Raw genomic sequence first — 22,309 nt, forward strand, 5'->3', positions numbered from 1 at the left:
TACAAGCCGAAAGCCAAACTCCTACAGTACTCCTCATGCATGACATTGTGATGGACTAGTTGACTACAAAACAAGTTGTTTCACACGACGTACGTTTCGCCGTATGGTTCGTGACGGCTCATCAGGTGTGCAATTTGAAACTCGGATGTTGAGCCATAAATAAATGTAAAAGAGAAAAGGACATATGGATACGAGTTTAGAGTAACTCTCCATCACTGTAACATGATACTATATACAGTCAGAAAGTGCAACAACTATGCACAAAACTGACAGAGTACTGAGACATTCGACGTCCTGACACCTAACTTTAACACATCTCCGTAGCGCTAACCGACAGCCTTCCAACTTGGAAGGTTCAAGGTTATGGAAAGACCAAAGAGTGGAAGGCAAGCGCAACAAAAACGAGCAAAAGCTACAGTCCCAACGGAACAAAGAATGTCGATTGTTACTGGACGATGACGAGACCAGTACGATATTTGACAAAGCGGTCTAACTACAATTCGAAGCAGCAAAGCAGCACACCACCCAACTTGGGTGGGTCATAAATATCAAAGATAAGTAAAGAAAGGGAAGCTTTGCGAAAACGAATTGTACAAGCCGAAAGCCAAACTCCTACAGTACTCCTCATGCATGACATTGTGATGGACTAGTTGACTACAAAACAAGTTGTTTCACACGACGTACGTTTCGCCGTATGGTTCGTGACGGCTCATCAGGTGTGCAATTTGAAACTCGGATGTTACAGTGATGGAGAGTTACTCTAAACTCGTATCCATATGTCCTTTTCTCTTTTACATTTATTTATGGCTCAACATCCGAGTTTCAAATTATTATTATTATTATTATTATTATTCTCGTATCCGTCCCGAATGGGACTCACGACTGCAGAATTAACTGTGAGCATGTGTGTGTGAGAGTGGGAGAACGAAGTGAAAAAGAAAAGAAGAGTCTCGTAATAAAGGTCAAATTTAAGAAGAGCACTACTAGACTAAATGGCTGAGCAGATGCTACTCCATTGTTTTCTGTCGCGGGCATAGGTGCCGAGATCACGAAGGCAGCTGGGCTTAAAAATGCAGATAGGTGTGAGGCGGACGTCTTGCTGGAGACTTGTGGTGAGGCAAGAGCAGGGTGCACCTATTCGAAAGGGCTGACTGGTAGCATATGTCCAGAAAGCAGTGAGAGCAACATTTGCAGGGATGTCACTTGGCTGGCGTAATATATGTTCTAATAGCTTCCACCTGTCCCGCTTGGCCATTTCAGATACAGAGCACTGGCCAGTAACAGCATATAAATCTGCATTAAATTTTGAGATGACATCTGGGTAGGTAATTCCAAGGGTACACCGCAGCTGTTTCCTATGAAACACATCTAGGCGCTTTTCTTGTGCACTGGACAGGCCATGGCAAGCAAGATTGGTAGAACGAAAGTGTTGTATAAACGAATTTTAATGGGTGTAGAAAGCAGGTTGTGTTTGAACCATAACTTCAGAGTGTCTCCAAATGCTCTTGCAGCCAAGCCAATACGGCGCGTTACGTCCTCCCCGGAGCCGTACAGTGAGCCGAGTGTCTTCACCTGTCGCCAAGCTTCTTTACCACGAGTTGTGCCGACATTTCTAGATGTTGTAGAGGTGGCATCTCCCAAAGTGGGTTCCAGGAAAATACGGATCCATTCAGTCTTACTGGTATTGATGGTAAGACCCCATTCGGAGAAGACACCTGCGATGACGGGTAGGGTGCTGGTAAGGAATGATTTTGATGTGGAGATGAAGTCTACGTCATCGGCGTAAGCTGTTTCTTCAGGTAGAATGTTGTCTGCTGATGGTCGGGCTGGCAGTCGGTCACGTACCATTCGTAGGGCTGCTTCCAAATAAACCGTGAACAGTACCGGTGACAATCCATCGCCCTGGGGGACCCCCACTGAGCTGTCCCAAAAGGTGAGAACTGTGCTTCGTTCAGGCGAACTGTCAGCGCTGTGACAGGTAGCAGGTACCTAACCAGTCGTAAACCGTCCGCGTCTCCGATTTTCTCTTGCTCCATGACATCAAGCAGCTTTGTGCGGTTTATTGTGTCAAAATCCTTGCTCAGGTCCAACCCTAGCACGTAAATATAGTCCTGCGGCCCAAATCTAAAAGACGTTGTTTTGCAAGTCCCGTTTCAGTCTCAAGCAGACAACCTGAGCTTTGCATGGGTGGAAAGACCATGTCCTAGGGATGTCGAAACGGCTTGTTGTCATGTCCAGAACTAGGGCATAAGCTGGGGAGAACCAATTTTAGGTTTCGTTACGGAAGTCGTTATTTTACGTTATTTTACGACTCCTTGATTGAAATTGGCAGCATGTGATACGACATTTTATTGAAAATTAGTGCAGTCGATGTGAATTTGTTCTTGTGTTTGGATGATTTGTAGATCATGATTGCCCTTTGCCGAGCGTTCATTTCCTATCGATGGTGATTGGAGATGGCACAGATTGATTTGTTGTAAAATTTGACCAAAATTACCCCCAAACATGGATCTTTCGTATGAGAGGATTTCATTTATTGGGACACTATCTCGACAACAGCAGCGGAAGAGAGCTAGCACGAGCGAAGCAAAGGACACCGGAAAACGGCAGAGTGATAGCGATCATAAGCTGATCTTAGCAAACGAGCGATATGGAAGATGTAAATAATAGCGCAGTAGTGTATTTGTCATTTGCTGCAGAGTTGAAAAGTACAATTCAAATTCAAATCAATTCAAAAACTTCAATAGTGCGGTCCACCAGCCTTAGCTTTCAGACTCACTGTCCGATTCACAGTCGGACTTACAGTCCAATCCACTGTCGAAACTGCCTTCACCCTCATCATGGCATTGTGTACATGCGCGCGCGCTCGCGCGCGCGCACACACACACACACACACGTACACACACCGCACAACACATGGCATTGTGCGCGCGCACTAACACACACATACACAAACCCCACACGCACGCACACACCGCACAACACATGGCATTGTGTGTGAGTGCGCGCGCGCACACACTCACACACCACATAGCACGCTAGAGATCAGCAAGAACCTGCTGCGACCGTGGTTGAGATGGCGCTGTAGAAGACACCGCAGCCGCCACTGGTTGCCTCCCACCCGAGGTTGTAGTCAAAGCCGTACTAGCCGACACATCTGTACTGGAGGTTGATGTAGTACCCAGAGATGAAACTGATCCACTGGTGTTCACCTGACGCGGCGGAGTAGCGGATCCTTTGAAGCCGAAATGAGTGGGCAACACGACATTGGCGGGGACAAGCCCAGCGGATATCGCAGCGGGCCTATCGTAACTCCTGGCAGTGAGCCTATCGTAATTCCTGGCAGTGGGCCCGTCGTAACTCCTGGCATTGGGCCCGTTCTCTTGCCGGACACTGGGGTGCGGAGTGGACGTGGATGCGGGCAGGAAATCTGCGGCGACCGGCTGGACTGGGATGGTTGGAGTCGGGCCAGGTGCGTTACTAGTATGACTGTTCGGCAATGACTGGGTATTACCGGCCATCGGACCGTTTGCAGACGACAGAGACAAGTGGTTGCTCCGTGAAGAGTGCACCTGTATACCCATGCCACTTACCATACATGTCAATTGCTGAAGGAAACACACAGTTCAAACACAAAACGCAAATGAAACACGCCAATGAAATTCGATCCTTAAACAAGTTAAGTTCGCATGTCCGGGTTATCACGGGCTATACAATTGTGTTTAGAAAACAACCAGTTTATAATTCTGTCTCTTCTTGCATAAAGTCAGCCTAGAATACTGTCGTCAGCTTTGGACATTACTCTGACTCGGACCACAAGCCCTGATTTATTCTGACCTACATGTGTACCGTGTGAAGTAGCGCGAGAGCCAAGCTGGTCGTAATAATACGTGTAACAGCCACGAACATAATTCAACCAAAGAAGACTACCACATTACATGAGCATGAACACTTGCATTCCATTTAATACATTCCTATGTTGTAGATGTCAGGCACTGTAGTGTTCACGTCTTCATACACATTGTGGCATTCCTTGGCCACCCAGACATTCATGATAGTAGCGCATCGTGTTATGTTATGCATGCAGCATGTGCCGTTTCCCGAGCGCGCGTGTGAAACGAACTTAGCGGCTTTTAGTTGCTGTGCATGAGTTGAGTCTGGACTCATGATCTGGTGTGTACATGCGATCATGTGATCTTGTAGTTGAGCGTATGTGTTATTTGGATTTCCTTGGTCATGACCAAACAATAAAACATGATCAAATTATTTCTACACATTCAACAATGCCAAGAACTCACCTGGTCTCCAAATAGTTCATTATCTTCTTTTTCAGCATGAAAGTTGGGTACTAAGGCGGAGTGTGATGGTCGGCCAAGCTGGTGCCGTTTGCAGTTATTGTACTTATCCGTGAGAAGCTTCATGGGCAAGGCCCTTGCAGACTTCAACTCGGACTGTATATACAGCACCAGGCTGTCAAATGTTTCGTAGGCCGACGGCTGGTCACTCCCTTTGCCACTTCGTTGCCGGTGCATAGTGGCCAGGTGGGTGAAGGCACTGTAGCATGCTCCGACGTTGATAGTGGATTTCCGCTGCAACACAATCTGGGCCATTCTGGAGCGAAAGCCAAAATTCTTGCGTTGTTCTCCAACTCTGCTAGATGCACATGTCATGAGGCACAAGTCTGCAGATGTGGATTCAATCATTGTACATCTCTCCTTGTTCTACGCTTTGCTGGTACATGGTGTCCCATCATCACATACATGTATCTCCTCCAATTCAGAATGGCTTGAAAAGTCATGGCCACGTCCAAGTGGCAGCCGACCCAGCAACGTTTTGTTAGTGTATGTACTGTAGCACTTGCGGTGGTACCATCCGCGGACGCTCTCCTCGGTGCAGTGGCTCTCGCACAAGAAGGTATAGCTCGTCCTGCCTGCATTTAGCAGCTTCAAACAAAGTTTCCCAACTCTGCAAAGTAAATCGGGTTTGCTTTTCCTACGATGCATTGAACGCAATGGCACAAGCAAAATTCCCGCGATACAACGCCATTACCAGGACGAGGCCTAAGAAGCTCCACGGCCTCTTCCTCCATCATGTCAAAAGGTGTCTACCATGCTGTGAGCGGTGGGCAGGAGGCACTCAAACAGCGCGAAACGCAACTACTATGCAACTACCAAACGAAAATGCAATTCTACATTTCAAAGAGTATCCTGTCGGTGTCGTCGTCATCTTCAAAAATTTGAAAAAGGCGCTCCTTTCCGTGAACTGTGCACCCCCAGATGGTGCGCAGTATCGCCGACGAGACCGGAGAAATTGGCTTCTCCTGAGCTTCTGCCCTAACTCTGAAGATGACAACAAGCGGAATCCAGGTCAGGTATACATACTTTAGGCCGTAGTGAAGAACCCAGGTTGTCTGCTTGAGACTGAAACGGAATTTTTTTTGAAGTTTGGGCCGCTGGACTAATAGTGGTGTTGAAGCGTTCAACAATTCCTCACAAGACAAGCAACAGATTAGTGCGGATGCAGTTTTTGCCTCTCCTGAGATTTGAAATTTTCCATCGTGTAGGTTCATTCTAAAGTCCTCACAAGACAAGCAACAGATTAGTGCGGATGCAGTTTTTGCCTCTCCTGAGATTTGAAATTTTCCATCGTGTAGGTTCATTCTACTGGCACGTAGCTTGCCCTATTACCTTCCATTTGACTTTTTAAGTCGGCTGCAGTGGTTTTATCGATGGTGATTTGGCCTGCTCTGCTATTCTTGAGACCCAGGTGATTAATTGTCCTGCCGGTTCTCCATTGACATTGTAGTTTTAGGCTGCCCTCCCGTTTGTTGAAGCTGGGTAGCTGTGTGTAGCCTTCCTCGTCGGCCGGGTGTGCTTTGGAGACGCTAGTTGCCACACCGACTACGTTGTTGTCACGGACAAGCCCAGTGTGCTGTTTGCTGTTTGCGCACCTGGCTTGGCATTCACACTTATGTTCGATGCTGGGACTAGTGTAGTAGTGAGAGGCGTGAGGGGCGCGCGCTGTTGAAACCACGTCAACACAGCTACAGAGCAATCATGTCGTTCGAGGGGATGGTGCGGGCCTTGGAGGCTCTAGCTGGAACGCCAGCAAGTGCTGCCTCTCTGGAACGGAGGCATGTTCGTGCGAGTGCTGTCAGGGATTGCGCACATGTACAGCCTCGACCTGTGTTTGAGCTGGGAGAGCTGTCGGAGTCACCTGAGAGTGTTGCTTCCAGCGTTGGCGTTGGTACCGGTCGAAAGTCGCCGACACAGCTCCCCGCACCGGACTCTGTTGGCATCGTAAATGCAGACCACCTCATGAAACAGTTCCGCACCTGTATGAGCGATCTTTTAGAAGAGCGCATGGAAACGGTCCTAGATTCCATTGCTCGTATCCGTGAGGAGGTGTCAGCCGTCAGTAACTCGTTCAATGGCTTGGATACTCGACTCAATATTCTTGAAAGAAGGCTTGAGAAGACGGATACCGGACCCTTGGAGCAAGCGATCAGGTCGCAAGGCGAAGAAATCCGACGTGTGGCTGCTAGCACGGACGTAACTTGCAGTCGAGTAAGGAAGCTGGAGGAGTGCCTGGCCGGCACCCAACCAGCCTGTACCAGTCCTTCACCGCGGGTGCATCCACGGCCCGCGCAGGCTGTGGGTGCGTGCCAGGCGCAGATGCACCCCCACTCCTACTCCAGGGCTGCGGCTGCGCCGGCTACCGATGGCTTTCGTGCCAAGGCTGCCCAGGCTGCACCAGACAGGACGAATGCAGGCTCAGTAACGGAGCCCGCACTTCAGGCAACGGTGACATCTTGCTATCAGCGCCCTGCACGCAAGCACGACCGGTTAAGGGGTGCCAGTCGGCTAAGGTGCAAGGCCGTCTACGTTGGCCGTGTTGATGTCGGTTGCTCGGCAGGTTCAATCGCTAAATGGTGCGAGGACCGCAGTGTGACTGTCATCAAATGCTCAGTATCTGCGGCACGGTATTTTGGTCTGGCGTATGCCCACCTTGTTATTTCGGAGGAGCATTGGCAGAAGGTCCAGAGTCTAGACTTCTGGCCAAGTGGCATTTCGGTTCGTGAATGGCGCTTCAAATCAGACCGCATCACTCAAGAGAACTGAGTGCGTCGCTCAATCCACTTGCGCCACCATTCCTTCCTGATTCTGGACGACAAACTAATAAAACTCCCAATCTTAACCCCCTTGCTGACTCATTTAGTCCGTCAGTTCCACTACCTTCTCCTACCCACCCAAGTGCACTTCGCGTTCTATTTCTCAACATCAGGAGCCTGCGTAACAAACTCAATGACATCCTACTGCTCACACAACAACTCAACGCCCCGGATATAGTCTGTGTCAACGAAACCTGGCTCGACGCCACTGTTTCGGACCAAGAAATAGCCCTGACTGGATATAGTGTAACACGCAGAGACCGTAGTGGTGGAGTAGGAGGATGTAACAGTTCCCTGTTAGCGCTAACCTTATCTGCCCTCTAGCTCTGTATCTTGCACCTTTCCCTATCCTGTCAGCACGCGCGTTATCACCTTAGGGCACGAAGTGCCCTATATCAGTTGTGTTGCCTTGAGCAAGCATTGTCTTTTCCAAGAATACCTTCAAACGGTTACACTGGTAGCGGAGGATGGTTAACATGGTGTTCTTGGAGCTCGCCATTGTCGTGGCGATCCTTGTTTTTTCTGTGTTGCTATTCAGGTTGGCCAGCGGGGTCCGTGAAGCCAGTCGCCAAGTCAGCGCCCGTCTGAGCAACCGACAACAACCGCTCCCTGTGCCGCCCGCTCATTCGTCCGGGAAGCCTCGGCACGCTAAGGAGCCGCCGATCTTCGATGGCAAGCCATCGCAGTTCAAGGAGTGGGCTTTCTCCATTGAGCTGGCGATTCGGTCACTGGGAATCACCGACTCATCGGTGATGGTGGATTACGCAGCGGGCTTCCTGAGCGGCAACGCCAAGCTATGGCTCATCGCATCGTTGGATACGGGTGTGGAGTTCTCGACGTGGCCAGCGCTGCGTGAAGCCCTCGCCAAGGTGTACGGTCCGTTGCATCATCAAGAGCGGGTGCGACTGGATCTCTTCGCTGTCAGGCAGCACTCAAGCTTGGAGAGCTATGTCACCGAGTTCTCGCGCCTAAGCCTACAAGTGCCTGAGATCGACGAGCTGACCCGAGGACTGCTGTTCGTAAATGGACTGCACCCATCTGTCAAGACCCGGGTGCTGCGAGAGCACCCCACTGATCTGAGCCAAGCGATCAGGTCAGCGCAAACGGCGGACCAACAGCCGAACCCGATTCAGCACCGAAGTCAGCCCGTACGACCCCAAAGGCTAACACCGGAGGAGAGGCGTCACCTGAGTCGGCAGGGTGGATGCTTCGCTTGTCGGAAGCCAGGTCACCTAGCTCGGGATTGTCCCAGCAATCAACACCCAAACGCTGGTCGCCAGTGAAAAATGGCGTGCGCTCGCTGGCGACCAAGCGGAAAGCACCCAACGGTTACCCGGTTGACATACGCAACCGTTACAGCGTACTAGAGCTGGAAGAACCGACGCTGCAAGCTGATTCGGAAGATGTTGCCGAACAGGAATCCCATGTCAGCAACGTTGATATCGCAGTACAGGACACGGAGCTTCCTTTGGAGCATGACCTTCTCCGTGTTGAGGGCAGGATCAACGGCCGCCGGGCAATTATGCTTATTGACTCGGGATCGACGCACGACTTCATATCGGAAGCTTTCGTGCAAAGAAACGGCCTTGTTACGGAGAGCAAGGACGGAACACTGAAGGTAACCCTGGCTGATGGCTCATCGACATCATCGGAACTGCAGAGGACCGGTCCGGTAAAGGTTATCGTGAAAGACTTCAGCGACACCCAATCTTTCACAGTTTTTCCGTTGAGCCGCTATGATGCTATCCTGGGCAAGCCATGGCTGACCAGACACAACCCGGATATCAACTTTCAGACCAACGAAGTCAAACTGAACGGAGAGCCGCTCGTTGCTAAACCCACTTCCGGCCAAAATAGTGATACGGAGCGTCATGAGTCGCCGCCAATTGAGAGCATGCTCATATCTGGTTCTCAGGCTCGCCGCGAGTTGAGGAAAGGCGCGCAGGGAATCCTGGCGTGGGTCAACGCTACTGACGACGAGGAGGAGGACAGCAAGCCATCAGCCGCCAGACAACACCCAGATCATCAAGAGCAGCTGGCTAACCTTCTGCGGCGGTACTCGGACATCTTTCCAGACGACCTGCCGACCGAGCTTCCGCCAGAGAGGGATGTCGACCATGAGATTGTGACTGAGGAGGGTGCCGTTCCTCCATCACGGGCTGCCTACCGTCTCCCCAAACCCGAGATGGACGAATTGCAAGCCCAGCTCACGGAACTCCTCCGCAAGGGCTTCATCGAACCCAGCAAGTCACCATACGGTGCCCCAGTCTTTTTCGTTAAAAAGTCTGATGGCTCATTGCGCATGGTTTGTGATTGGCGGAATTTGAACAGGATCACCATCAAAAACAAAGCTTGCCTCCCAAACATTGATGACCTGTTTGATACCATTCAAGGTAGCTCATACTTCAGTAAGCTGGATTTACGCTCTGGATATAATCAGCTTAGGATCCGTCAGGAAGATGTACCTAAGACGGCTATCAATACTCCCTTCGGTCATTTCCAGTTCCGGGTTATGGGCTTTGGATTAACTAACGCCCCTGCCACGTTTCAGTCATTGATGAACAGTATTCTCCAACCGTACTTACGGCGGTTTGTGGTAGTGTTTCTGGATGATATTCTTATCTTCAGCAAATCCTGGCAAGATCATCTTGAACATATCCAGACAGTTCTTGAGACGCTCCGGAAAAATAGGCTATTCTGTAAGCAGTCGAAATGTGAGTTTGGTGTCAAGGATGTTCTGTTTCTAGGGCATCGCATCGACGGTGAATGTATCGCTCCAGATCCAAAGAAGCTTAAAGCAGTGAGGGAATGGCAGCCACCGACGACAGTTACGGAGGTGAGACAGTTCCTTGGTTTTGCGAACTACTTTAGAAGATTTATTGAGCACTACTCTACTATATCGCGGCCATTAGAGGAGATCACTGGCAAACATGCCAGGTTCGAATGGAGTGGCCCCCGTCAGCATGCATTCGAATCCCTGAGACAGGCCTTGTTGAGTGCACCGCTGTTGAAACTAGCAAACGTGCAGAAGCCTTTCAGAGTTGCAACAGACGCAAGTGATTTTGCAATAGCAGGCGTCCTTCTCCAACAGGGGGAAAGCGATAGTGCTTGGCATCCTGTGGCATATGCCAGTCGTAAGCTGTCACAAGCGGAGCGAAATTACACTGCTGCAGAACGCGAAACCCTGGCGGTGGTGTTTGCACTGCGATCCTGGAGAATTTATCTATTCCAGCATTTTGAAGTGTTCAGTGACAGCATGGCCGTAGTCTACTTGAGCACAAAAGCCAATCTCACTAAGCGCGAAGCTAGATGGGTTGAATTTCTTGCAGACTATGACTTCACAGTTAATCACAAACCCGGCAAGGAAAATATGGCTGATGCGTTATCCCGCCGCCCTGATCTGCGCGGGTCAGCAATTGGCAATGTAGTTGAGGAAAAGGATTGCCCACCCATCCTACCAGCACCCCATTTGAATACGATTGAGTTTGCTTTGGAACTGAGTGATAGGGTTGCTGAGATGATTTCGGAAGCATATCAGAATGACGAGCAGCTTTCCCCAATAATTCAGCGGCTGCGCGGCGATTCCTCTGATAATCTACACGAGCGGTACTATTGGGATGAAGAGTCCAGGTACCTATACCTCCGTGCAGCACCAAACAATCGTTTGTGTGTACCCAAGTGTGCAGTAAGGCTTCAGCTCCTGCAGGAGTACCACGACTGTGTTACGGCAGGCCATCAGGGACGGGATCGTACATATTTCCGGCTTCGTCAATTCTTCTACTGGCCCAAGATGGGCCTTGACGTGAAGAAATTTGTTAAGTCTTGCGGCATATGTCAGCGCACTAAGGGTGGGTTGCCTAGATCCGGTTTGCTGCAATCGCTCCCAGTACCAGACACCCCCTGGAAAGATATTTCCATGGACTTTATCGTTGGCTTACCCCAGACCCCTCAGGGCTTTGATGCAATTTATACATTTGTTGACCGGCTTACAAAATGTGTCCATTTAGTCCCCACGACTTCCAAAATTGACGCTAAGGGTTCTGCTGATTTGTATCTCCAGAATGTGTTTAGATTACACGGTTTGAGTTCCACTATTGTTTGTGATCGGGACCCAAGATTTACTTCTGAATTTTTCCGGGAATTGTTTCATCAATTAGGTACCACCTTGTCGTTTAGTACTGCCAATCACCCACAGACCGATGGGCAGACTGAGAGAATGAATAGAGTAATTGAGGATGTGCTTAGAGCGTTTGTTAACCACAAACAAGATAATTGGGACAAGCTTCTGCCTCTTTGCGAATTTGCAATTAATAGTTCATATCAGTCTTCCACTTCTAGCACGCCGTTTTATCTAAATTATGGACTTAATCCCAAGTCCCACCAGATTTCCTGGCACGGAGGGGAGGAGGGAGTGCCCCAGACTGGATCCAGGATAGGGCGGATGCCGTCAAGTTGGCAAAGGACGCCATGATTGCCGCTCAGGCTAGACAAGCTCAGTATGCAGACAGGGGAAGGGTGCCCAGCAACCTGAAGGTTGGCGACATGGTGCTGGTGTACAAGGATTTCCTAACAACCGCAGAAGCCCGGGATCAGCCTTCACAGAAGCTACGCCCTAAGTGGTTCGGGCCCTACCCAATCATCAAGAAGATCGGACCCAACGCCTATCAGCTGGATCTACCCAGCGCTATTCGGTGCCACCCTGTCTTCAATGTCACTGCTCTGCGCCGGTATGAGCAGAATACTATTCCCGGCAGGCGGCAGCCACCCCCGCCACCGTTCACTGACTTGCACGGTCAGACCAGATACATGGTGGAGAAGATTCTTGACGATCGCCAGCGAAGGCATCAGACTCAGTACCTTGTCAAGTGGCAAGGATACCCAGACGACGAAGCGACCTGGGAGCCAGAAGAGAACTTGCTGGACGAGGCCGGTAGGCCGATAGTTGCTCTGAGGCGTTACAGGGCGTCCAGGGCATGTTAGTGACACTATGGTTACAGCGAAATGTTCTCGCTCAAATTCAATTGCACGTGTACCTTGAGAATTCCCACTTGATCCTTGTTGTGTTAAGCAATCCATTCCCCTCCTGTTTTAGATTTTCCCCATTTCCGTTATCTTCACTCGCCTGACTGTCCTTGGTTACCTTGCACGGTGCTTCAATTAGATGAGCGTTGTTGGGTTGACACGATTTCATTTTGATTATTCCCTTTCCACATATTCCTCGACTCCCTGGAGGCACATGTGCCTCGCTTAGGAGGGAGGGATGGTGTAACAGTTCCCTGTTAGCGCTAACCTTATCTGCCCTCTAGCTCTGTATCTTGCACCTTTCCCTATCCTGTCAGCACGCGCGTTATCACCTTAGGGCACGAAGTGCCCTATATCAGTTGTGTTGCCTTGAGCAAGCATTGTCTTTTCCAAGAATACCTTCAAACGGTTACAGAGGAGGAGTTTGCATATACTGGAAGTCATGTCTTCCGGTAAAACCAAGAGACGACATAACAACTGATGGTGTGGAAAGTTGCTGGTGTGAAGTCGCTTGCAGGCCCCGCAGTTGTCTTGTTGGAACGATCTACCGCCCTCCATCTGAACCTGTGGGTTACTGGGATAAGCTAGACGAACATCTTTGCGCTGCTCTAAGGCCACAGCCAAATGCTATCGTTTGTGGTGACTTTAATGTGAATATTGACCTAAGTGCCAGGGACCCTCAGTATCACTACTTATCTGACTTGCTGAACAGCTATGCTCTGCATCACGGTGTCAACAAGTCTACGCGATTTAGCTCGACAGGACAAGACAGCACCCTCGATTTGATACTGAACAATTTTGATCCTTCCACTACAGCGAAGATCATCCCGGTCGCTTTCAGTGACCATGCTGCCGTGGCCAGTGACTTTCACCTCATTGTGCCTCGTGGATCTGACACCACACGTTTATACCGCAACTATCACCGGATAAACCACGATCACTTCCGGCGTGACTTAACCCAGAAGAACTTGTGTAGTATTACCGGCAACCCAAGCGCCATGTGGACCGAGTGGTCTAGCCGGTTTATTGAGGTTTTGGATGTCCATGCCCCACTTCAAAGTAATCACAGAACGAAGAAGCCTTCAGTGCCGTGGATTGACTGGCAATTGTTGTACTTACTACACAAGCGGAATAGGTTGCACCGAAAGTGGCTCTCTGCTAAGACACAGGAGACTTATGCTGAATTTAGTACAGCCAGACGTGCGGCAACTAGCTACAACAGGACCCGGAAACAGGAATTCTACAACTCCAAATTTCAGCAATGTACTGGAAATGCCAGAGAGACTTGGAAAATAATCAAGGAGTTGACAGGCAAACAGTCGACGTACAGGGATCCACAGTGCACGGTGGATGCGATTCGAGACACTTTCTCGAAAGTTGTGGAAGATCCAGCTCGCCCTGCACAGCTACGCCTACCCCTTGGGCCTCCACCTGCGGTGCACTTCTCGGAATTCTTGCCAGTCTCCATTGCAACTACTCGGAAAATGTTGGAACAGTTGGACACCAGAAAAGCCACTGGGAGTGATGATATTCCAGCAAGTCTCCTCCAGATGCATGCTGACATCCTGGCACCGTCACTCACGCTACTATTTAATAAGTCATTGAGAGAAGGACAGTTTCCTGCGGCAATGAAGGTGGGTAAGATACGGCCTCTGTTCAAGGCTGGAGACCCCAGCCAACCCAAGAATTACCGACCAGTCTCCCTATTGCCGATAGTGTCGAAAGTGCTTGAACGTATTGTTCATAAGCAGCTTCTGCAGTACCTCAACACGAACAATTTCTTGCCTACTAGTCAGTTTGGTTACAGACACCAGCATTCCACAGCAGATGCCTTAGCGCTAGCTGTAGAGAACATCAATGAAGCACAAGCCGCTGGGCAGCACACAGGAGTAGCATTTGTCGACATGTCTAAAGCTTTCGACAAGGTAAAGCATAGCATTCTGGTTGAGGACCTCTTTGAACTGGGTCTCACTAGCACTGCTTTGCAATGGTTTTCAGACTACTTGATGTATCGCCGGCAATACGTGGAGACAGGAAAAACCAGAAGTACAACTTATGACAGCCAGTCAGGGGTTCCTCAGGGGTCAGTTCTCGGACCTTTGCTCTTCGTTCTGTATGTGAGGGATATTGCCGGCGACCTTGCCCCTCATGACGTCACCACTATTCAGTTTGCTGATGACATCTCGCTGCGTGCGAGCAGTCCACAGCCAGAAGTTGTCTCCCAGCGCCTCACTGCAGCAGTTCAGTACCTGGCCACTTGGTTGAAGAAACGTGGACTGATCCTTAACGAGACCAAGACGCAGATACTCGCCATACCACACCATAGAGCTGCAGCCCTCGACATCAATGTTGTATGCAATTCACAAGTCCTACCAGTAGTCACATCTGCCAAATACCTTGGCCTGCATTTTGACTCGGACATGAGTTGGACCACAATGGTGGACCATGTTGCTCGTCGTGTTGCCGGCAAAATTGCTGTCCTGCTGCGACATGCTTCCTCGCTGCCGTATCCATGCCGACTCACCTACTTCAGATCTATCGTTTTGCCTGAATTTTTGTATGCTTCTATTAGTTACTACCCGTATTTGACAGTTGCCCAGGAACAACGGCTACATAGGCTGTTCAAACGTGCCGCTCGGGCAGTCTGCAAGTCGCCACCGTGGACCAGTACTGCTCCCCTGCTAAATCGAATGCATTTATGTGATCTACAGGTTTCTGTGCACTTGAATATGTTGTGTTTCATCTGGCGATGTTTGCATGATGCATGTAGCACCCTGTTTGAGTCCTTTTTTGCTGTCGTGCCCTCAACTCGCACTCGGGGAGGCCAAAGCAACTTGCTTGTGGTCCCACCTGCTAGCACTGCTCGTTCTGCTAAGCGCCTAACGCACGCTGGAGCCATTATGTGGAATAGATTGCCACCAGCAGCAAAATGTTCAAATAGGTATTTGGATTTTAAATCTCAAGCCTTGCAGTATATATTATCAGCGACATAGGTTTTCCAATGCTTACTGGATTGATATCTGTTCGTTGCAACCAACCTTCCGTCATTTTTTCCTTTCTCTTTTTCTCTTGTATCTACTTTTTTTTTTTTTTTTTTTTTTTTTTTTTTTCTTTTTTCTCCACAATATCCTTTAATATGTTATTCACAGTGGGTCCAATGTTATTAGGCATTTTGCCTGTTTTGATTTCCACTATAAATAAAGTATACAACAACAACAATTGATGCCAGGATCCGTTTGCAAAACACAATGTCTGCGGTTGATCTGTTCTGACGGAACCCGGCTTGCGATGGAGATATTTATCGCTCTACGTCAGCTTTGATCCGGCTAAGTGTGATGAGGGAGAAGATTTTTCTGGCAGTGGTCAGCAATGTTATCGGATGCAAATTGTTCATGGGGCCTTTGGGTTTACCTGGCTTATGCAGTTCGATTAGTACACCATCTCAAAGGGACGCTTGGCTGTGCTGAGTGAATACATCGTTGAAAATGCTGCTTAAGGCATTCTGCAAGTGCAGGGCCTCCGTACTTGACCAGCTCGGCCGGTATGTCATCAGGCCCGCAGGAGCGTTGAGTAGTTAGTGCGGGGCAGGTTCTGGCACACTTTTTGACCTTTGACCTTTGGGCCAAATAAGGCACACTGTGTCGGTCGTGCTTGGTCTGGCCCCGGGACTCCCCCAGGGTTTGACCTTTGACCTTTGGGTTAAATAAGGCACACTGTATCGGGCGCGTTTGGTCTGGCCCCGGGACTCCCCCAGGGTTTGACCTTTGACCCTGTCATGCCATAAATGTCATCATGTTCTTTTCCGTGGCGAACGTGCACTTGTGCACGTTCGGTGCATTCGCACTGGGGAGTAGTAAAATACGTACTACTCCCTGATTTGAACATCGTAGATGTGCAGTGACATATTGCGCATGCGCGCATAAGTACGCGGAGCGTGCGACCTTCAGTGGCCCTGCGGAAAAGACGCAGTGCAACACAAGGTGTACTAGTACACGTGTTATTATACTAATGTGATAGCCGACCTCATATACGCTGTACGGGGAGATTTTTCCTCAGTATGTTGTAGGCGGTGCTGGAGGTGTCGTGACGATGGCGGAGCCAAGTGCAAAACGATCTAGGCAGCCCAGATTGCCCACCTCGAGTGCCGTGCGTGGTTTTTTGAAAAAGTTTTCTTTGCCAGGTTCCGGAACTGATCCTCTCGTCTTTTTCAGCAGCCATCATGACGAGCTCAGACAGGTTCTGCTCGAGGAGCTTCAGTCTCACCCGTTCAAGGTGGTTTTAGTTTTGAGGGTGGAGATGACACGAGAGTCGGCCACGGGTAGTACGTCTGCCGTCCCGTTTTTTAGAAGTAGACCGGCTCGGATCCTCAGCGAAGGGGACATTGATAGTGCAGTCAAGACGATGGTGGCGAGGATCACTGGTCTTATTGATAAGTGGGTGCAGAACGGATCCGACTGGACCGTTTCTCGAGTGAGACAGCTGGATGTGTCCACAGCAAAATACACTCCTCTTCGAGGTGAGTTTCTGTTCATCCGGCAGTGTTTGTTCCAAGCCTGTCGAATTTCTTGTGGAAAGTTGTAGATGTATTGTTTTGTACCAGATGTACAGTTTTTCGTGATTGACGAGAGGGTGTAGTTGTGATGTGGTGTTACTCTGAGCAAAGCCTTCGTTGTATTTTTGTGGTGTTCTGTAGGTGGTGCAGCTGATATCCCGCCCAAATTAGAAAAAAAGAAGGCCATCATTAACGTAAAGAACAACGATGACAGATGTTTGATGTGGGCGTTGTTGTCAGCGCTGCACCCCGTCGACTACAACCCACAGCGTGTATCCAAGTACACCCAGTACGTTGAGGAGCTGCGGTTCGACGGTGTGATGTTCCCTGCAACTCTCAGTGATGTACCCAAAGTGGAGTTACAGAATGGTCTTGTAATCAATGTGTTTGGCTACGAGGGGAATCTGTACCCACTGTATCTCAGCGAGCGACAGGAGACTCCCATCAACCTCCTTCTTCATGACAACCACTTCACATGGATAAAAAACTTCAGTCGTGCATGCGAGAATAAGAACAGACACGCAACACACTACTGCTTGCGATGCCTCTCCGCACACAAAACAGCAGACTCCCTGCAGCATCACAGCGAGAGATGTCAGGTGATGAAGCCCGTGCCAGTAGTCATGCCCACAGCAAAGGACAGCATCCTCAAATATACAAATTTGAAGCACAGGATGGTGGCTCCATATATCATTTACGCTGATACGGAGGCCATCATTGAGCCGATGGAGGAACAGCATGGCAGCAGCACTGTACGCACAGCACGTCATGCACCATGCAGCATCAGGTATGTTTTGTTGTTGGTGTTGTTTTTGACTAATGTTTGCTGTACTCATACCTGCACAGTGCTTGCTGTTATTCCTTCTTGTCTTGTTCTCCCCTAATTGTGTTCGTGTTGTAGTATGTGCATTTTGTGTGATTCCATTTTTTCAAAATCACTTATTCTTACTTTCCTTCTTCTTTTATGCTCTTGTAGATATGCTGCCATCCGATCCAACGGTGAAGTCCGTGGCGAGTTTGACGACTGCAGTGAGAATGCCATTCACAACTTTTTCGACAGTCTCAAAGAGTTGGAAGGCAGTATCCAGGAGGATTTGGCGGATATCAAGCCAATTCAGATGACGGCAGAACTGGAGCTTGAGTTTCAGAACGCAGTCAACTGCTGGATATGTGATGAAGTACTTGGAGAAGATCGTGTTCGTGATCATGATCATCTCACTGGTAAGTATTATAATTTTTTGTTTATTCTTGTTGTTCATGTGCTTTGCAGTTGTGTGTAGATATGCGTATGTGTATAGTGCATTTTCATGTCTTTGTAGCTGTTTGCATCTGTGTTTTATCATGGTGTATTGAATTGTATTGTCTGTGGTATCACCTTCACTGTAGATGTTTACTATGTTTGTGTATTCCCCTCTTTCTGAATATCTGCACAGGCAACTACCGTGGTGCTGCACACTACCAGTGTAATATTCAGCTGAGTATCTACCCAGATCGCCAGATCATTCCGGTTGTGTTTCACAACCTGAAAGGGTACGATGCTCACCACCTCATCGCCCACATTGGTATGACCGAGGTTGAAGAGGTGGAGTACGAGGACTCTAACCAGCGTAAGCGGATTAAGAAGGTTGGTGAGATCAGTGTCATCGCCAACAACATGGAGAAATATATTTCATTCAAGTGGCGTCAGTACCGCTTCATCGACTCCATGGCCTTCTTGAACTCCTCTCTGGACTCGTTGGTGAGCAACACCCCGGAAGATGCCTTCAAGCTTACTCGTACAATGGCCCATCATGACCTTCTCCGGCGTAAGGGTGTCTACCCCTACGAGTACATGGACTCCTTTGCTCGGTTTGATGAGACACAGCTGCCACCTAAATCAGCATTTGAGTCTAGTTTGACTGGAGAAGGTATCAGTGATGCCGACTATGCCCATGCTCAGAACGTATGGCAGGTAAGCAGCTTGTGCCTTCTGTATTGACCCTCGGAATTTCCCTGATGCCATGCTTTTTGCATCATTGTGCTCTACTTATGACTTTTGAATGCTGTTGTGATGTGCTCTACTCATTTTTTTGTACTCATTGCTCTCTATCTGTGGATATGTGGATGCTTGTGTGTATGGATGTGTGCATGCGTGCGTGCGTTGCTGTTTTTTGTTTTGTTTTGCAGACATTTGAGTGCAGTACAATGGAGGCCTATCATGACCTCTATTTGCAAACAGATGTCTATCTTCTAGCAGATGTCTTTGAGCATTTCCGCAAGACGGCATACAAGACGTATGGGTTGGATCCAGCTCATTACCTTACTCTCCCAGGTATGTTCATCAGTCTTTGTTGTTGTCCAATGTATTCTCTCCTTTAGATGGTGTTCTCTGTTAGTATTCTTGTGCTTTCTTGTCGGTGTATTTTTATACTTTTTGCATGGTGTATTGACTTTCGTGTTTGTGTTCTGGTGTGTTGCATGGTGTTATGTAGGATATGCATGGGATGCTCTACTACGGTTCACCCAGATTGAACTGCAGCTGCTCACGGATGTAGACATGCATCTGTTTGTCGAAGCCGGTCTACGTGGGGGCATCTCAATGGCGTCGCAGCGGTACGGCAAGGCCAACAACCCAACGATGGATCAGTACAATCCTGCCGAGCCCACATCATACCTGCTATACCTTGATGCCAACAACCTGTATGGCTGGGCTATGTGCCAGAGTATGCCGACATCTGAGTTTGCCTGGTGTGACAAGAACCTGTCCGAGATACTGGCACACCCTGTAGATTCGAGCACTGGGTTCATTGTGGAGTGTGATCTTGAGGTACCCTCTTCGCTGCACCACTACTTCAATGATTATCCACTCGCACCGGAAGTGATGAGAGCATTCTCAGATAAGCTATCACCATACCAACAAGCACTTGTGGAGGAGCTCAAAGTGTCAGCCGTAGATGGAGTCAAGTTGACACCCAGTCTCCTACCCAAGTCCAAGTATGTGTTACACTACCGTACACTGCAGCTGTATTCGCGTCTGGGCATGGTGGGGACCGCTGTTCACAAGGTGTTGGGATTTCAGCAGAGTGCCTGGATGGCTCCCTACATCAATCTGAACACTGCACTTCGCACGAGGGCTACAACCGACTTTGAGAAGAGCTTTTACAAGGTAAATGCAACCGTTGTGTGCAGTCTTGTATGTTGTTGTCGGTTGTTGGGTGTTGTTGCATGTATGGTGCAAGTGTGACGTGGAGTATGCTAATTGAAAATATGCTGATGTGAAGGAATGGCATGATATGATTCTCATGTGTCATGTTTGCCTGTTTGTGTGCTGCAGCTGATGAACAACTCAGTCTTTGGCAAGACGATGGAGAACGTTCGTAATCGAACACGCATCGATCTCTTGCGGGAAGAAAGTGAGGAGCAGGTACTGAGGGCAGTGAGCAAGCCTACATATGTGCGGCACGACATTTTCCCGAACGGGCTTGTCGGAATAGAAAAGCAGCACACTGAGATCAAGCTCAACAAGCCGGTCTATGTGGGTATGTCGATACTAGACCTGTCAAAGTTGCACATGTACTCCTTCTACTACGATGTGCTGAAGGAGCAGTACGGTAGCAGAATCCGGCTGTTGTACACCGACACCGACTCTGTTATTGTGCACATAACCACCGGTGATGTTTATGCAGAGATGGATCTGTCTCTGTATGACACCAGCAACTTTCCCACTGACCATCCTCAGTACACTTCTGCCAATAAGAAAGTGGTTGGCAAATTCAAAGATGAGCTTGGTGGGAAATCCATGGTGGAGTTTGTAGGTCTAAGATCGAAGATGTACTCCTACATCGGGCAGGAATCGGCCAAACGGGCCAAGGGTGTGCGGAAGGCAGTCCTGGCAAATACCATCACCCACAAGGACTATGTAGATGCACTGCTCAGTCATCGTGTGTCTGCCAGGCCTATGATGGGTCTCCGATCACATTGCCACACAGTGTATGAGGAGGTAACCACCAAGGTGGCATTGTCTCCATTCGACTGCAAGCGGTATATACTGGATGATGGCATGGCCACACTTGCATATGGTCACAAGGACATTTAATGGGCAGAACCCCACATTGAACATGTTTCATCATTTTCATGCAAAACTTCCCGCCATTCTTCTGTCTAATATTCCTCCTTTCTTGACATGTGGAGCTGGCTCCAACACTCCACATTTGTGTTAAATATTTCAGGCTTGTGCCTCAATTATATTGCAGGATATAGTGCATTGTGCGGTATAATAATCTTCATCGCATCATAAAATATTACCCTACATACTTTGGTTTGCAGTGTGTGCGCAGCATAGTCCATATATCATCAAATTGATCAAGTTCAGTATCTGCGGGCATATATTTCCCCAGCTTGAGAAAATGCTTATATACTTGCGTAAATTTATGCTCACAATGATGACATAAAAATGAGATTAAAGTCCATATGATGGCCAGTATGAATGTAGTTATGATGCTTGTTCTTTCGGCTGGTGAGGTTTGAGTGGATTTCTCTGCCAACACATTGCTGGCTCCGAACAGCACTGGTGCAAGCAGGAGTAGTTGTTGAGTAAGTTTAACTTTATTCAAACGCCCCTTCACTTTCTGATAGGTTCCGCTGTTGCTCGCAGTTGATGGCTCGGCTGATGGGGTGTCATTGCTTGAGGAGTCCATCTTGATCTTACTGTACCGGGAATTTTTCCTCACATCCATTCAACCATTAGTATGAGCAAAATTATGGCCAAAAAGGCTGAACGGGGATGAGTCCATACTGAGCGATTTGACCAGTTGAAGTCGTGTGTAAGGGTGTTTTCAAAACTTTGCCAACCTCCTTTTTCCGCCAACCAGGGCGAAACATTGGTGGTCATGTAATCTAAGTGCCAGGTCATGACATGATGTACATAGTGCAATCCCAGTTCCGTTGAATTCTCCATACAGATGTTCGCTAACTCGCTGCTGAATAAGTACAGGGCCACAATTTTAACATGGCTGATACCGTTTTTAAATAGTTCTTTTGCAAATGTAAGAAATTGCGTACGACCCGTTCTGGAGTTGAAACACAGTTGCTGCATCAGCACCTGAAATCTCGATCCACTGCGCCTGACTAAGCGACACACTCGTACCAAAACTCTAGAAAGCCGAGATGGTTTCGACTCCGGCGACGATACACATTGTGGTAGGTCTACATGACCTTGTTCTGCCAGTCGATCAGCAATAACAGCAGAAAGCAGATTTCTTGCAGTAGTCTGCATTGTGCACTGCATCATCGTTTCCCTCTACTACTATCCTTGGAAATATACCTCATTTCTTTCTGCGATACCCATTGGTTGAACTTTTCGGGGTATCCCTTCCACTTGACCAGCAAACTACCCTTACGTCTTTTCAACACCTGCTCGATTCGAAATGTAGCTTGCGCAGTCTTCATGAGCTGCTGTTTGTAGAAGCTTCCTGTGATGGGTTCATCGGCAAGGTCTTTCACTTTGTAGGTGACCGGATAAGTGGGGAGAACCTTACGAATCACAAATACCTCTTCGGTCCAGTTGGGTGTGTATCCCTTCGCAA

The 22,309-nt window shown here is 48.8% G+C and overlaps 2 protein-coding genes across 2 annotated transcripts; one reads left to right on the plus strand and one right to left on the minus strand.

The window, feature by feature from the left end:
• Nucleotides 1–2,612: 2,612 nt before the first annotated feature.
• LOC135825645 (uncharacterized) lies at nucleotides 2,613–5,016 on the minus strand. The gene is made up of 2 exons (XM_065338263.1): nucleotides 4,299–5,016; nucleotides 2,613–3,608 (listed from the first exon to the last, which is right to left on the minus strand). The coding sequence occupies exons 1-2, from the start codon at nucleotides 4,701–4,703 to the stop codon at nucleotides 3,039–3,041; spliced, it is 975 nt and encodes a 324-aa protein (XP_065194335.1). The 5' UTR covers nucleotides 4,704–5,016; the 3' UTR covers nucleotides 2,613–3,038.
• Nucleotides 5,017–17,585: 12,569 nt separating this feature from the next.
• On the plus strand, nucleotides 17,586–21,215 carry LOC135825640 (uncharacterized). The gene is made up of 5 exons (XM_065338254.1): nucleotides 17,586–17,966; nucleotides 18,179–18,696; nucleotides 18,912–19,056; nucleotides 19,217–19,890; nucleotides 20,059–21,215. The coding sequence occupies exons 1-5, from the start codon at nucleotides 17,648–17,650 to the stop codon at nucleotides 20,818–20,820; spliced, it is 2,418 nt and encodes an 805-aa protein (XP_065194326.1). The 5' UTR covers nucleotides 17,586–17,647; the 3' UTR covers nucleotides 20,821–21,215.
• Nucleotides 21,216–22,309: the final 1,094 nt, after the last annotated feature.

This window comes from Sycon ciliatum, chromosome 10, assembly GCF_964019385.1.
Source record: "Sycon ciliatum chromosome 10, ocSycCili1.1, whole genome shotgun sequence".
NCBI lineage: Eukaryota > Metazoa > Porifera > Calcarea > Leucosolenida > Sycettidae > Sycon > Sycon ciliatum.